This window comes from Panthera pardus, unplaced genomic scaffold (assembly GCF_024362965.1).
Source record: "Panthera pardus isolate Hobbes unplaced genomic scaffold, ASM2436296v1 HiC_scaffold_11, whole genome shotgun sequence".
NCBI lineage: Eukaryota > Metazoa > Chordata > Mammalia > Carnivora > Felidae > Panthera > Panthera pardus.
In genome coordinates, this window is record NW_026526666.1 from 7,084,739 (window position 1) to 7,100,217 (window position 15,479).

The 15,479-nt window shown below is 45.3% G+C and overlaps 1 protein-coding gene across 1 annotated transcript in view; it reads right to left on the reverse strand.

The window, feature by feature from the left end:
• The window catches only part of TTF2 (transcription termination factor 2), a 41,182-nt gene that overhangs the window by 15,044 nt on the left and 10,659 nt on the right, over window positions 1-15,479 (reverse strand). Inside the window, 12 exon segments of the mRNA XM_053889332.1 lie at window positions 839-947; window positions 2,723-2,873; window positions 4,239-4,358; window positions 6,731-6,812; window positions 6,952-6,983; window positions 8,024-8,104; window positions 8,107-8,142; window positions 9,620-9,802; window positions 10,146-10,260; window positions 10,828-11,787; window positions 12,640-12,660; window positions 12,662-12,707. Of these exon segments, the coding sequence (XP_053745307.1) occupies window positions 839-947; window positions 2,723-2,873; window positions 4,239-4,358; window positions 6,731-6,812; window positions 6,952-6,983; window positions 8,024-8,104; window positions 8,107-8,142; window positions 9,620-9,802; window positions 10,146-10,260; window positions 10,828-11,787; window positions 12,640-12,660; window positions 12,662-12,707 (1,936 nt within the window).

Genomic DNA, 15,479 nt, shown 5'->3' on the forward strand with positions numbered 1-15,479 from the left:
GAAAGAGCATGAGAGGGGGAGGGGCAGAGAAAGAGGGAGACAGAATCCAAAGCAGCTCCAGGCTCTGAGCTGCACAGAGCCTGATGTGGGGCTTGATCCTGAAACCACAAGATCATGACCTGAGCCGAAGTTGGGACGCTTAACTGACCGAGCCACCCAGACACCCCAAGCGTCCAACTCTTGATCTCAGCTCGGGTCTTGGTCTCAGGGTCATGAGTTCAAGCCCCACATTCAGCTCTGCACTGGATGTGAAGCCTACTTAAAAATATATATATATATATATCGGGACACCTGGGTGGCTCAGCCGATTGAGCATCCGACTTTGGCTCAGGTCGTGGTCTCACAGTTGGTGAGTTTGAGCCCCACGTCAGGCTCTGTGCTGACGGCTTAGAGCCTGGAGCCTGCTTCACATTCTGTGTCTCCCCGTCTCTCGGCTCCTCCCCTGCTCATGCTCTGTCTCTCAATAATAAATAAATGTTAAAAAAAATGTTTTTTAAATTTATTTAAAAATAAAAAGAGTATATACTCCGAAGACTCTAAAAATTGCAAGTGGGGCTTCCCATATTCATGTGATGAGTACCATTACAATTATAATGTAGTTACCGTTATTAGTTCAAGAAAGCAACTAAATACTGTGCCAAACCTCAACCTTTACTACTGATGAGTTTGTCTAAAATAAAAGAGAAGGAACAGAGGGAAGGACTCTTTGTTTCCGCAGGTGGAATGTTTAGGGCATTCCTGCCCTCCCAGGAAGGTACCTTTCCTTACTCTGATGCTGCGGAAAGACTCCAGTTAAGTGAGGTGTGGCTCCAGTTTCCCTGGCGGCTCCCAGACTCACCTTTTCCGCGCTGGGGTTTGCACCCGGGATCACTCCCTCTTGTTTCTGTGTGGGAATTTCCTTGGTCAGAAGGTTATAGGTGGTGATCACGATGTCATATGTAGACAGTCTGCAGAGATATAACACAGAGTAAGCAGTAAACAATCCCTCCGTGACTGACAAAACAGGCGGGGATGACTCGTTTATAAAAAATGCGAGTGGCTGCAAGGACAGTCAGCAGAATTCGTTAACTCATGTCCGTAATCCACACACACATGGTTTGGGAGGGGTAAACTTTACTCATGAGGCTTCCTTAGCTCTGACATCCGGTCATTTTTATAGCCTGCTCACTATTACTAAACAGCCTCCCTGTTCCCATCCCACGAGTCAGAAAGAAAAACCTCTGGCTAGCATCATATTAAGCTTGATACAATCTGGCAATAACAGAAGCAGCGTAGGATTGAGAATTAACATTTAGTAATGATTTGACCTAGACTGACACTGAAGTCTCAGGGAGGTAAGAAACTCTCAAAGCATTGTTCATCTATAGCTGATCTTTCGTCTTATGATTCTATAACGGATTTCTGAAAACCCATTAACCCAGCTTTGACATTTGGGTACAAAAATACATGCTGTAAGCTTGGAGTTTACCTCTCCTGTACTCTACACGTAAAGATTCTTACCAAAAGGTACAAATCTTTTTTCCAACAAAACGTAATATTGTGCACCTAGGCGAATGTCCATAAATGCTTCTGATAAAAATGATATGCCTAATTCAGAGGGAGTGCAGTCTACACATTGCCTTAGTCTCACACAGAGAAGAAGAATTAAGAGTGATTCCAAACTGTCAACTAGCGCGTTCGGAACACCAAACCAGATATGCTCAAAGCGCAAATCAAGTGAGGTGTAATTTATTTCTAATAAATATCTGGAACAAAGGCCACTGACAGCACTCTGCTGGAGAAGGCACGCAGGCCTGTCACTGCTGCCCTGATACTTTTCATCCGCTGAGGCGACCCTCACTCATGAGAGTAGGTGTACTGTAAGACTGAAGGCCCCCAATTGTGCAACTCACTGTTCTTTAGGAGGTCAAATTTCTAGTATTAGAGGTTGGGGAGATTATTCGGAGGCAGAAACAACTCTGTTCATGACTAGATAGCAAGTATTCAACCCAGACCATCACATCACAATTAGGAACAAAAAATTCCTTTAGAGGCTCCTGGCTGGCTCGGTCGGTGGAGCATGTGACTCTTGACCCTGGGCTTGTAAGTTCAAGCCCCACGTTGGATGTAGAGATTACTTAAAGTCTTACCAAAAAATAATTCCTTGAAAACCAGAAGCAAAGATTAGGACTAAAATGACCATATGGGGAAGGATTTTCATTCCTCCTTCCTGATCATCTCCCTTCAGGATTTGGTTAGGTCTCACCCTTAACTCTTGAGTCTAAAACTTTAGATGGTTCATATGTGAAAAAGAGCACCAGTCTGTATCATACAATCCTTAATAGTCTATCAGAATGCTCTGTAAGACTGGGCTGACTGGGCTGGCTGCATGTGCATGAACAGAAGAACGTGAAGCTGGACTCAGATATTCAACAATCGTGAGTGACTGTGGCAGATCCTGTTGTTCCAGAGGAAATGCTGCTGCTCCCTGGCTGACAACTCAGACACCTCAGGCTACCTCATATGGCAGCTCCTGTTGAGGACGGGGACGAGGATACAGCAAAAAGAACAACCTGCATCTCTTCTCACAGGTGAAGGATGCTGGGTTGACAACAGTGCCCTTGGTCTTCACAAATCACCAGCCCTGATTAAATGAAAGCCCAGGGAGAGCGGGGAAGGCCAACAGGCCCCTTCAGCCAAGATGCCGAGGGCTCACACCAAACTGCCGTATTTCCACACTTACACTTTTGCACGTTGTTCCCGGTTGGGCCCATGATAGAGACAGACTCTTAGTGTGTTGCTGCCCACACGTTTCATCACCTCGTTTTTCCAATGATGGATCAGGGAAGCAGGACAGATGATCAGCGTTCCATGGGAAGTGAACTCAGAGGAGTCTTGAGGGGGGAAAAAAATCAGCACCTCGTTACGCTCATTCAACCGTCTTTGACTCCTGGAAGGCATTTCCTCTTTTTCTTGACTTTCATTCTTTCAATCAATATTTAAAAAAAAAAAAATTTTTTTTTAATGTTTATTTATTTTTGAGACAGAGAGAGACAGAGCATGAACAGGGAAGGGTCAGAGAGAGAGGGAGACACAGAATCTGAAACAGGCTCCAGGCTCCGAGCTGTCAGCACAGAGCCCGACGCGGGGCTCGAACCCACGGACTGCGAGATCATGACCTGGGCCGAAGTCGGATGCTCAACTGACAGAGCCACCCAGGCGCCCCTCAATCAATATTTTTAACAAACTGCTGCTCTTACTTCCACGCACAGGGTACCACAGAATGGGAAATAAAAGAGGTGATCTGTCAACTCAAAACACGTATATGTTTTCCCCTGTACAAATGTCAGACAGAGAGAGGCTGAGGAGTGAGAGGAAAGTACAGTACGTGGCCTCAGTCTAAAAAAAACAATATGCTTCCACAGTGGCGAGGAGGCAGAGGTAGGGTCATTTCCTATCTTGTCCCAAGTAGATTCGTCACAGGAGAGTATTATTTTCTCTGAAAAGTGTAATTTAATTACATTCACATTATAATGTAAGTACAAAACCCCTCAGAAAAGCCAAGATTGCTTTGGAATGGGTTAGTGATGGAGTATTTGTACCATTGCCCGCACCCCCATCTCTTTGCATGAACCCAGGGGCACAGGACCCAGCTGCGACCGTGTTCATTAGAGGCCCTGCAAATGGACGGCAGATTTATAACAGTCCTACCAACTGACCCACCAACTGTCTTGGTGGATGTTAGCAACTTACACGTGATGTGGTGATGCCAATATGTTACATGTAGGACCTTTAATGCACTTGCACATTTTACTTTCAAACAGAGGTTGAGATAAGGTAGAAATTGTCTAGAATTTGGAAACTTCTGGAATTTCGGAACACTTGGAAAACAGCTTCTGCTATGGTGGCTACAATCTGAGGTTGTGACAGACCTTCCTTAAGAAAACAATATATTAACTAATTTGTACCTAACCTATGGTTATGTCCTCAACATTAACAGAAATAATCATCAGAGCCCTTCCAGAGCCTTGGCTCTCTATAAAATTTTTTCTAATTACAGGTCAAGCTAAGTTTATAGCAAAAGGAGAAATGATCACTTGTAATTAAGCAGATCTAGCATCAGAAATGATGGCACAGGAATGAGTCTAACACTAGTTTTCCAATAGATGAATTAAATATGACCAAACGTGTTCTTTCAGAGCTTAAAAATGTCTACTCTTAAAAATGTCCACTTAGGAAGTAACAGGCTGTTTGTATACCATCTTTGGAAAGCCAGGTCAATGCCATGTTTTTGTCTTCTTCTTTGTTTTTCTCCCGATTCTTCTGGGTCAGGATGAGTGCAATCATTGTCAGAGTTTTTCCTAATCCCATATCATCCGCTGGAAAACAAACAACAAAAATCGGACAGTCCATTACTTAGGGCAAAGCATCACCTCCACTTGAAGAGAGAAGCCACTTGAAGAGAGAAGCCACTTGAAGAGAGAAGCCACCTTAGCCCTTGCTGTGCTGCCGGTGTGGATCTAGGTCCTTTCCAAGCCTGACAAATCCTTCACCTTGAGTTTGAAGATGATCCCTAGCTCTTGCTGTTTACTATCTAGATCAAAGGCATTTGCCGTGTGACTTTTGCAAAACTTAGAATTTAGGACTTAGATTTTATTCTAGTCTGCATGCTGAAATGTTACTTAACGGATGCATACGTGGACAATCTATCTCAGTTTGGTGGTATTGCCTGGTCTTTTTAATTTCTTACTCCGCCAAAGCAAAAGGATCCAGTAGGTGGAGTTCGTCCAAAACAGTCCTTCTCCATTCCCTTCATTTATTCATCAAAGAGCACCATAAATGAACATTTCTTGGGTGGTATCATTGTGCCAGTCACTGAACTTACCTAATTTATTGTTTGTACCCTATAGAATATTCTCATCCTCACCTGAACAGTTTCAATAAGCATTCTGACATAAGCAGAAGTAAAATGTCACAGCATGGGTTCTGGTTCGCAATTCTGACCCTGCTACCATGCAGACAGACTTAGCACCACACATCTGACCCCCATCCCGGGAAAGGCCCGCTGACAAGGTCGGGCCCTGGGCTGGCGTGTGGGAACACGAATTCAAGCAGGGTTTCCCACCGTTCCCAGACCTTGTAAGAGTGGCTCACTGTGCCTAAACTGTGCCCACATGATGTGGTTTATGCTGCACAGCTGCTTTCCTTCTGGGAGTCTGGAATTTTCAGGACCCAACAGGCCGGAAGCTGCCATTGTGGCCAGTTCCTAGCAAACACCTGGGGCCCAAACTTCCCGCTTGGTAACATCTTACATGTGTCATCACAGCTCAGCCTGTGTGACTTCACTGGGAAAGGTACTCTGGAAGCTTGCACCTGGTATCCCCTGAGCTTTGCCCCATGTGCCTTTTTCCTTTGCTGACTTCGATTTCTAGCAAATCAAAATCAATTTAATTAATTAATTAATTAACTTATTTAAAGTTTGTTTTATTCTGACAGAGACAGAGAGTGGGGAGGGGCAGAGAGAGAGAGGGAGAGAGAGAGAGAGAATCTCATCAGCGCGGAGCCTGATGCGGGACTCGATCTCACAAGCCTATGAGATATTGACCTGAGCCGAAATCAAGAGTCGGACACTAAACCGACTGAACCACCCAGGCGCCCCTACTTTTTTTATTTTGTAACAAATCACAAGCCACGAGTATGACCACATGCTGTGCATCCTCCTAGCAAATCATCGAACCTTGAGGATCCCAACACGGCCACTTACTAGCCATCATGGCCGTCTGTCATGTTTTTCTAGAAGCTGAACCCCTTGGAAAATTTTAGTTTGAGGAGTCTCCAAAGCAGAGCCTGGAAAACTTACTTTCTAAGGTCCCCTGCACCTAAGGCCCTGGCAGTGTGACCTGGCTCTGGAGATCACATGCACTCAACTCACATAAGATTTCAACTCAGATGTAAGCAACGTGAGAAATGAGGTTCCTTGTGACATCCTTTCTGCAGGAAAGGGTGGGGGATAGGAGTCTCCGACTCTAGGGTGGCAATGCTCTCCTCTGGTGCTTGAGCAAAGCAGCCATGACAGTTTCCACAGGACACTGAGTTTATTACTTGGCTTTGGCCATGCTCCTAGATATCTGGTCTACCAGCCTGGCTCTCCACATCTCCCAGACATTCTCTGTGCCACCAGAGAATGAACTCTCCTTCTGCTTAATGAGCCACAGTCAGCTTCTACTGGGTGCCACCACGACCTCACCTCTTGAGTATGTTGCTTTTCCCACCCTGCCCCTCAGTTTCTTCATCTGTAAACAGGGGGCATCATAGTGCCCACCCAGAGCTGGTGACAGGGTCAAATGAGGCGGCATCTCTGGGTGACTCAGTTGGTTAGGTGTCCAAACTCTCGACTTCAGCTCAGGTCATGATCTCATTGTTGTGAGACTGAGCTCCACACTGGGCTCTGTGCTCAGTGTGGAGTTCTGCTCAAGATTCTCTCTCTCCATCTGCCCCTTTCTGGCTCACATGTGCTCTTGTGAAAGGGAGAAAGGGGGAGGAGGGGGAGGAGGTGGAGAGGAGGGGGAGGAGGGGGAGGAGGGGGAGGAGGGGGAGGAGGGGGAGGAGGGGGAGGAGGGGGAGGAGGGGGAGGAGGGGGAGGAGGGGGAGGAGGGGAGGAGGGGAGGAGGAGGAGGAGGAGGAGAAGAGAGGAGAGGAGAGAAAAAAATTACAAAACATATGTCAACTCTTATCATAATGTCAGACTTACCCAGAATTCCTCCATGTGGCTTCTGACTTTCCCGCCATAGTAACCAGGCCAATGCCTGCTTCTGGTGCAGTAGCAAAGGGACCTAATAGAGGTAAGAATCAAAAGCTGAGTATAAATTCCTCAATGAGGGGCTGGATCCTGACTACATGGACTCCATGCTCTCCGATTCTTGTGTCTAGAAGTGATCCTCCCAATATCCTAGCTGTCATGGGGCTGCTCACTGATCCTCGGATGTCCCGAGTCCGCCTCTGACCTAGGGGGACCATATGTCCTGGTGTCCTGGGACAGACTTGCACCACCAGCCAGCATGTCTTTCAAGAGCGTCTATCAAGAGCGTCCCTACCGGAGAGTCTTGGTGTGTCTGCTTTGATCACCAGGCAGTTTCTATTGCTTGCTGCCAAGACCTCTGACTGGCCACCTTCCTTTCACTGACGAAGCCATTTCGATGGCTCTTCCTTATTTTCCTTTATAACGTGAGTCTCCACTCTGTAGGCAATGTCCCAATCTACACTGTGAGTCCTAAATTTCAACAGCCCTGTGACTGACACCCCCTTCCAGTCTTTTCTCACTCCACTTTATCCTGTGCTCCGCCACAACAACAATCTTCAGAAAACGCCTCGCTCAAAATTCTACAGTGATTCCGTCATTTCTCTTGAGCTGCTTCCCTATGCCAGGCTACATGGCCAGGGCCACCCCGCTCAGTAGCGCCACCTGCTGCCCTCGCTCTTCACTTGTTAATAATCGAGCCCCGTATCTCCTCTCTGACGGAGCCTTCGGCTTCTACCCTTCGGTAATCTTTAGCCTGCAACTTCTTTAAGGCACGGAATAGGCAGGCAACGAAGAAGAGTTCTTTACCTAGAGTGACTTCTCCCTTATTTTGATTCCTCTGTATGCTGCATACTGTCTGCGGTCCCTTACAATGCACACGGTACCTCTGTTCTTATATCATTTTCTGGCTGGCTTATATCTGTTGCATGTGCACTCCCCCCAGCTAGTTCCCTAAGAGCGCAATTCCTTCGCATCCTTCCTTCGCAATTCCTTCGTGGCACCCAGTGAAGCTCCGTAAACGGATCTTTAACTGCTATAGACTTCTATAATTTTATGGCTTTAGGGAAAAAAAACTATTTTTTTTTTTCCCTCACTGCTTAGCAGGAGGAGAAAATTACAAGAGAAGCCGCGAAAGCGTTATCCGTAGGAAAGATCCACCAGGACAGCACTCTGCCGGGCAGAGACCCAGGGTCTGTGGGTGCAGGGACACTCCGCGCCAGGAATCTTCCCCGGCTCACCTTCAGCCCGGGGGATCCTCTGCCAAAGCTGTCTCGGCAGGCCGCGACTCCAGTGACTGATGTAGCTCGTCAATGGCTTTACTTATGATTTCCACACTGCGTGAGGGCCATCTGGTTTGGGAGGGCCTGGGGACAAACAGGCGTTCACTCAAGGTGTCACAAGTATTTCACCCTGGCAATTCGTGGTTCGCCAGATAATCAATCTGCACGGACTACAGATTCTTGCCTCTCGATTTTCCTGGCCTCCCAGGCCCCTCGATCCCCATTTTCTGTCTGTTTAATTACACATTCTAATAAAGGGCAAAATAACAGAAAGGATAATAAAGAGGTAACTTGTAATGTTTTGGATGTGTTTCTTTTTCCCCCCAGCTTCGGAGAGGTGGCAGAGGAAAAAATAGTGCCATTGTTATTTCAGGAAGAAAAGATCCTCGGGGCTGGACAAAGAAGGGAAGTCAGCAACAGGGAAGGCCGAGCTAGTGGAAGTCTGTGGATATTAATTTGGGCAGAGGGGGAGACAGCCCCTGACATGCATGTCACACGCTGACCGCCCCGAGCCAGGCGGTATTAGCTCCCTCGTCCCACAGGGAACAGCTAGACACGCACCTCAGCTGTTTGCAGTGTCAGGGATGAGGTGTCCCAAATATGGTTTCTAGATGAACGGCAAGCAATTAACCATCTAAACGTTACAATATTTTTAAACGATAAACCATTTTAATGGAATGCTTTTCAAAATGTATTATATACTTTCTCACCTTAAGACTCTAACATAATTTCGTTTTTGTCCAGGTGATTCAGTCACCATCATGCTCACTGAATGATGCTCTCACAGCAGTGCTCTCAGCCAGGACTGTCCTGCTACTCAAACACACGCATTTTCCGTTCCCTCTTAGACAAGCCTCAGCTCGTCTGGCACCAAGCCTATTTCTTACCCTCTGTTAACTACTGCTCCTCGACTTTCTCCCCTTCCTTCCTCTTTCTGCTTCCTTGCTTCTCTCCTTTTCTCTTTCTGTCCCTCTAGAGGTCCTCAGCTGGGAGAAAACTGACCTTGGCTTTTCCAGTCGCTGCCAGCCCACCTAACCAGTGAGCTCATCAGGTCCCAACTCCTGATCCACAAACCAACCCATCTTAGGACACATCTGAGGCTCTACTGGCATCGTTATTTGCGGTTACTTCTGAATCACTGTTTTCTGGAAAGTTTAGGACAGAAGCACTAATTTAAATAGGGTGGCACTGCTCTCGGTGGCTCTTTGGTCATCAGCTTGACTCACGTCGCTCCTCTCCCCTGCCTTAACACGCACACAGGAGTGCAAATGTACCCGCTGGTCTGCCTACCTCATGGTGGCGTGGGTTTGAGTTTTCACTTACATTTACCAGATGATTCCCATGTGCCGGCCACTGCGTTGACCGATCAAGGCCCGTGAACAAGGCAGGCCCAGAAATCTAAACATTGTGGAAACCCGGCGAGCACCACAGTCTTTATTATAGGGGCAATTCACAATTCCAGAATGGCTTCTCTCTTCACGTGGTCACAGAGACACCTGCTAGGCAGCATTGAACTTGGAGGTGTAGCAATTCACAGCAGGGCCAGGCCCTTGGATCTTACCTCCATAGCACCAGCTGGATCCCCCAGCAGCTAGTGGGCAGACGGCCTTCAGTCCTTGAGAACCCAGAGGCTGCAGTCCCTGATCTTGCAGGGGTGGGGGAGGTACCAAGCGAGGGAGGTCAGCGGCAGTTTTGGTGAGGTTTCTCTGCTGTGGTACTTGAGTGTCACTCTTCTCATTAGCGTCTGTTCAAAAACAAAACAAGGAAAGAACAGGCTACAGTTGAGGAAAGCAAAGGAATTATCTGTGTGGGAGGAGGTCAGGAGAGGGTGGGACCACTTCTATTCCCATGAGCCGGGAAGACCTCAAGGGCACAGCATTTAAAGTCTCTTAACCAATGGGAACGAGCAGAGTCCACAGGCAATGCAGGAAGTTTTTCTAAATCACAAGTGTAATTCTGAAAAGCTCAGAAGTAGATCATCAAAAGGAGCGGTGAATCAATCAGTGTCTTCTTTATCAAAAGGGCTTCTCGAATGTCTCTTGTAAAGTTCACGCAAACCCTGAGTTCTGGGGTGCAGCCCATCTCACCTGGCTCTGGGGAGAGGGCAAGAGCTCCCAGGGCTTCCTCCAACTCCCGGATCTGCTTAAGCAACTTCTGACCCTTGTCTGGAAGAGCCTGGAGGTTCACGGATTTCAGTGTGCTCTGAAAAACACCTCCTGTAAGATCCTCTCTTCTCCAGTTGTTAGAAAAACAGTTTCAAATTAAAGTAGCCTAAAATGTGAAAACTGAAATTATGGTCCATTAAGTGTATGTGTGAAAACCATGGTTTTTTTTGTTTTTTTGGGGGCTTTTGTTTTTTTTAAACCCAGCTGATCTACTGACCCTGAAAATACAAGCCTAGCCAAAGACAAACTAACCACCTGCAAAACCTTTGTCATATTAACCTATCCGACTGGTTTGCGGCCCACAGAAAGCAATGCTCTGACCTTAGAAACAAAGCACACGGGTGGCATCTGGGTGGTGCAGTCGGTTAAGCGTCTCCTAAATCTCAGCTAAGGTCATGATCTCAGTTTATGAGTTTGAGCCCCACATCAAGTTCTGTGCTGATGGCATGGGGCCTGCTTGGGAGTCTGTCTCTCCTTCTCTCTGCCCCTCCCCCGCTAAGCAGGTGCGCACGCGCTCTCTCTCTCTCTCTCTCAAAATAATAGACTTAAAAAAAATTTTTTTAGACAAAAACAAAAATAAAGCACACGGCAGGTCAGCAGTTACCTTCTTTTGTTTCAGTTGTGTCGTGAGGTACACACGTTGGGCTGCCGGGTCTGAAGGTTCTACCTTCTTAGAAACTCCTGAGGCGACAGATGTGTTTCTTTGCACGCTCTGACCAGGGAATGAAAGGCGGTTCTCATTCTGTGAGTCCAGAGTCAAGTCAAAGAGCAAGGGAGACTTCGGGGAAACAGCAGTACCTTGCCCACGGTCACCATGGCTGGAGCCCGCTTCTGGGCCCTCTCCCAGGGGGCGCGCCACAGCGGCTGGTGCGCACTGTGCAGACGGTCCTTGTGGGGCAGGCACATCCCGAGGCTCCGAGTGCTGATTGGACTGCGTGCTTGGGTCACCCCCTGCCTTTGCTTCTCTAGGCTCCCGGCTCTTGGAGTGCTCTTTGTTGAGGTGGCCCCCTGTCTGGGGCTTGATTGTTGGGTTCTGACCATGAGTAATTCCAGGCAAAGGCTTGGGTTCCTTTTCCCTCAGAGGCTCTGATGTTTTTTGGACATGATGACTCTCAACATTTGATTTCTCCTGAAGAGATCCGGATGGTTTTCTCAGCTCATCGCCGTGGCCCTGTTTGGATTCAACCCCAGAAAGGTCTCTTCTGTGCGTCCCTTTGCTCTCCTTTGCTTCACACTGAAACTCTTTCTCCACTCCATGCTTCTCTTGACCTGCAGCTTGTTTTTTCTTTACCTCCAGGCCAGAGGAGAGATCTTTCTTCATCCAGCAGTTGGATTCAGCCTTCCATTCCTTCTTTTGATCCAAGAACACATCTCCTTTTTCCTTTTGATTCTTGTCAGCCATCTTTTTCTCACCTTCGCCTTTGGTGAACTGTTTCCAGAGAGACGGTTCTTGATTCTTGTCAAGTACCTTGAACGGGTTTCTCTGCTGGTTGGAAGGATAATGAAGTGGCTCAGAGGCGCTCTCACACTTGTGGGTTACAGGATGTTCTTTGGAACCGGGCTCCTAAAAGACAAAATAATCTTCATATAAAACACCAATGCAAGCTTTCTATCTAGAATGCCTTCCCCCCCCACCCCCAGAGGAAATGGAAACAGTAGTCCAGTATTTCTGAACATTCCTGGGACCATTTCTGCCTCTAGGAAAGACCATGTGCCTAACTCAGAGAGTATTAGTTTCTGAACAGAACTTCCAACACTCGGTTCCTTCTCTGATCATGACCACTGCTTTCCCAGGCTTCAAGGACAAGCAGTGACCAAATCAAGTGCTTCTGCAATTGTAATAGCCACATTGTATACCTCTCATGAAAAACTATTCTCTTGGATGAACCTATCCCCAAACTTACACAATACCCTCAGCTTGCTTCGAGTCTGGCTTTAGGAAGGTTTCATTGTGCGAATCTAGGGTTACAAGTTCAAGCTACACCTCCACCAATGAAAGTGTGGCTGCCTCCCTGGCCTAGCCCCTCAGGCACCAGGCATCTGTGAGTCTCTCATGTGCCAGGAGCTTATGAATTACACCCCATTTATACCAACATCAAGGAGTCAGCAGTCCATAAAAAGATGCTGAAGTTAGTCAGGTGAATCCAAAATTTTCCCTAGAGAAAACAGTGACTACAATTAAAACCTCGGAAAATATTTAAGTGAAATAGGAGGCAAATCATTAAATCTTCACTATAACCAAATAGTCCTTTGAATTAAAAGACCCGACATGGCCCACGCTGCTTAAAGAAAAGATCTTTCAGGGACAGTATGATGAAGACAAACCAGTTTATACCGGACTTCAAAGTCTTTTCAGGCAACACTGCAGATTAAACAGTCTTAACGAAGCAGGTCTGAAGACAGGAATAATTCCTACCTGCCATGGGATACTTCCGCACCCACTGCTTCCCTGCTGCCTTACTTCTAACGCACTGGAAGAACAACCTAGTGAAGTACAAAACACAAATAATCAAGGCTGTGAAAATCCATTAAAACGAGATACATTTAGTTTTCATCCAAGAAAACATCTTGCAACTTCTTGACACCAGTTTTGAAATATGTTTATATTTAAAAATTCTCTACTGCACAGGATCTTCATAAGGGATACGAAGTGAAAGACTAGAGATGTCATGGAAACCAAGACATGTACTGGTTTGTTCTTTTTACTCTGTAAAGGATGACTAAAATGGAAACATGATCAGTGGTGGCTGTTAAAATCAGAAAAAGAGAGACAATCAAATCCCTGACAGGAAACGATAATACCGCCTATAAAGTAAAACAAAATCTAGCCAACCAAAACAAACACGAACTACCCTGGATCTGGCCAAGCCCCTAGATTCAATTATCAATTTACTGGAAACACAGACAACAGACGAATGCACGGATCGAGGCCACAGGGATGTGATCTGTAAAACCTTGACAGGAGGAAATGCTCTGTGACAAACAATTGTATTCTTTCAACAAATAAATGACAAGGGAGGGACAAAACGGAGAGAAAACTTAAGAGACTTAAAAGACATATCAATCAATTGCAACCTGTGAACCTTATTCATTGATTTAAACAAACAAAAACTATTAAAATTAACTACTTGTCATCTATGAAGCGACAGGAAATCTGCACTCCAACTGGTTAAAAAGAAAGAGAGAAAGTCCCTATCTTTTAGAGCTAGATACTGAAACACTTGCAGAAGAAATGTTATCTGGGATCTGTTCCAAAATATGGCGAGAGCTGGAGGGTAGAGTGGGTAGAGTTGGTAACTGCTGAAGTTCACATGCTGCATTATTCTATCTTGCCTACTTTTGTGTATGTTTGCAATCACCCATGAAAAAAAAAAGATCATATTCAGACATACATCCAAATACAAGACCGTTCCTGCACAAGTAAACCCAGCCTTCACACCCACTGCACAGAAATGGCCACGTGACTCCGTTAGCAAGCAAACCACGCATACGCTCTCCAGCCCCCAGATTTTCCATGCATATCTCCCTCCATCCAAAAGATGTCCTCTTTATCCCTATTTGCCCACTGCTTCCCCCATCACCAGCTGTCAAAGTCCTGTATGTCCCTCCATGTTGGCTTCAAGCCATGCCTCCTTCACAGGGTCTTCCCACATTCCCTTCCCTGCTCATCCACTGGGCTGCTTCTGGATTTCTGCTGTATTTAGTTGTATTACACTTGTGTCTGCCTGCCTGCATGACTGTACCTTCAGTGACTGGAAGGCTATAATCCTATATGATCTCTTTATTCCCAACTATGCCTTGCCTTTTGTACAGAATTGTTAAGTATTGCTGAATTAAATAGAACCAACTCATTTTCTCCTTCCCCAAAATGATTCCTCAAAAACATTTAATCTGTTAAATAAGCTCTTTCAAATAGAATTTTACCTAATTGTTCAACTAGGTAATAAACTCACTCAATAAAATGGCCATGGAAAGGAGCCTCTCATGGTACCCCCATCTGCCCAGTTCACGTTCCTCCCAAGCATCTGTTCCTATTAGTTTCCTGTTTGCCTCTCCAGAGATTTGTAAATGTATATTCAGATCAACATAAATATATAAATCTTAATTTCCTTTTCCACACAAATGGATAGCCTAGTATACATACTACTAAATACCTTGTTTTTAACAATATCATCAAGATTCTCCAGAATATATACATAAGGTGTTCCTATTATGTAATACATGTATAATATATATTATATAATATATGTAAGCAATATACAATTTTTACACATAATTTTTCTTTTTTACAACTGCACAGTTTTTACACAGCTGCACAATCTCCCACAATTTAGAGTTCCATTATTCATTTAACTAGAACCCTCTTGATAGTTTGGTTGTTTCCAATTCTTTCCTACTAAAAACAGTATCACAACAAATAACTTTTTACATGTGTCATTTCACATGCGTCTTAATATATCTGTAGGGTAACTATTTCTCACATTGTGTATTAGGGCCTTCTCCGTTTTTCTTTATCAATTGGCTTATAGATTTTATTTATTAGCTCTTTTTGCTGTTTTCTAACTCATTAAATACAATTTTTACCTACATTAATCCCTTTTTTTCTCCTTTCTTTCGGTCTAATTTCTTGCTCTTCTTCTAACTTCTTAAAATAGTCTTGTGACATACAACAGGAATCGTGACAGTTTGAGTCCTAATTCAAGATGAATCCTGAGCGGGTCTCAATCCCCTGACGTCAACACCTCACCTGGACGTATAAGCAAAGATAGGCCCCAAATGGACAGATATTACATAAAAGTCAAGCTAGAAAGAAAACAGGTCCAGAGGTGCCTGGGTGGCTCAGTCAGTTAAGCGTCTGACTTCAGCTCAGATCTCGCAGTTCGTGAGTTCGAGCCCCGCATTGGGCTTTGTGCTGACAGCTCAGAGCCTGGAGCCTGCTTCGGATTCTGTGTCTCCCTCTTTCTCTGTCCATCCCCCGCTTGTGCTCTCTCTCTCTCAAAAATAAATAAACATTAAAAATAATTTTTTTAAAGAAAATAGGTCAGCCCCTCCCATAAAAACTCACAATTTTCCTATTCAAGCTCACAATGAAAAAAAAATAACAAAAAACCCATACTGGTCTTTTTAGTTTTTCTCACTGAAACAGGATAATTACATAATTGAACTATGTAAAATACATGTATTTTACATGTAAAATACTATGTAAAACACAACTATGTAAAAAAAAAACTGTAAAATACAACTATGTAAAAATAC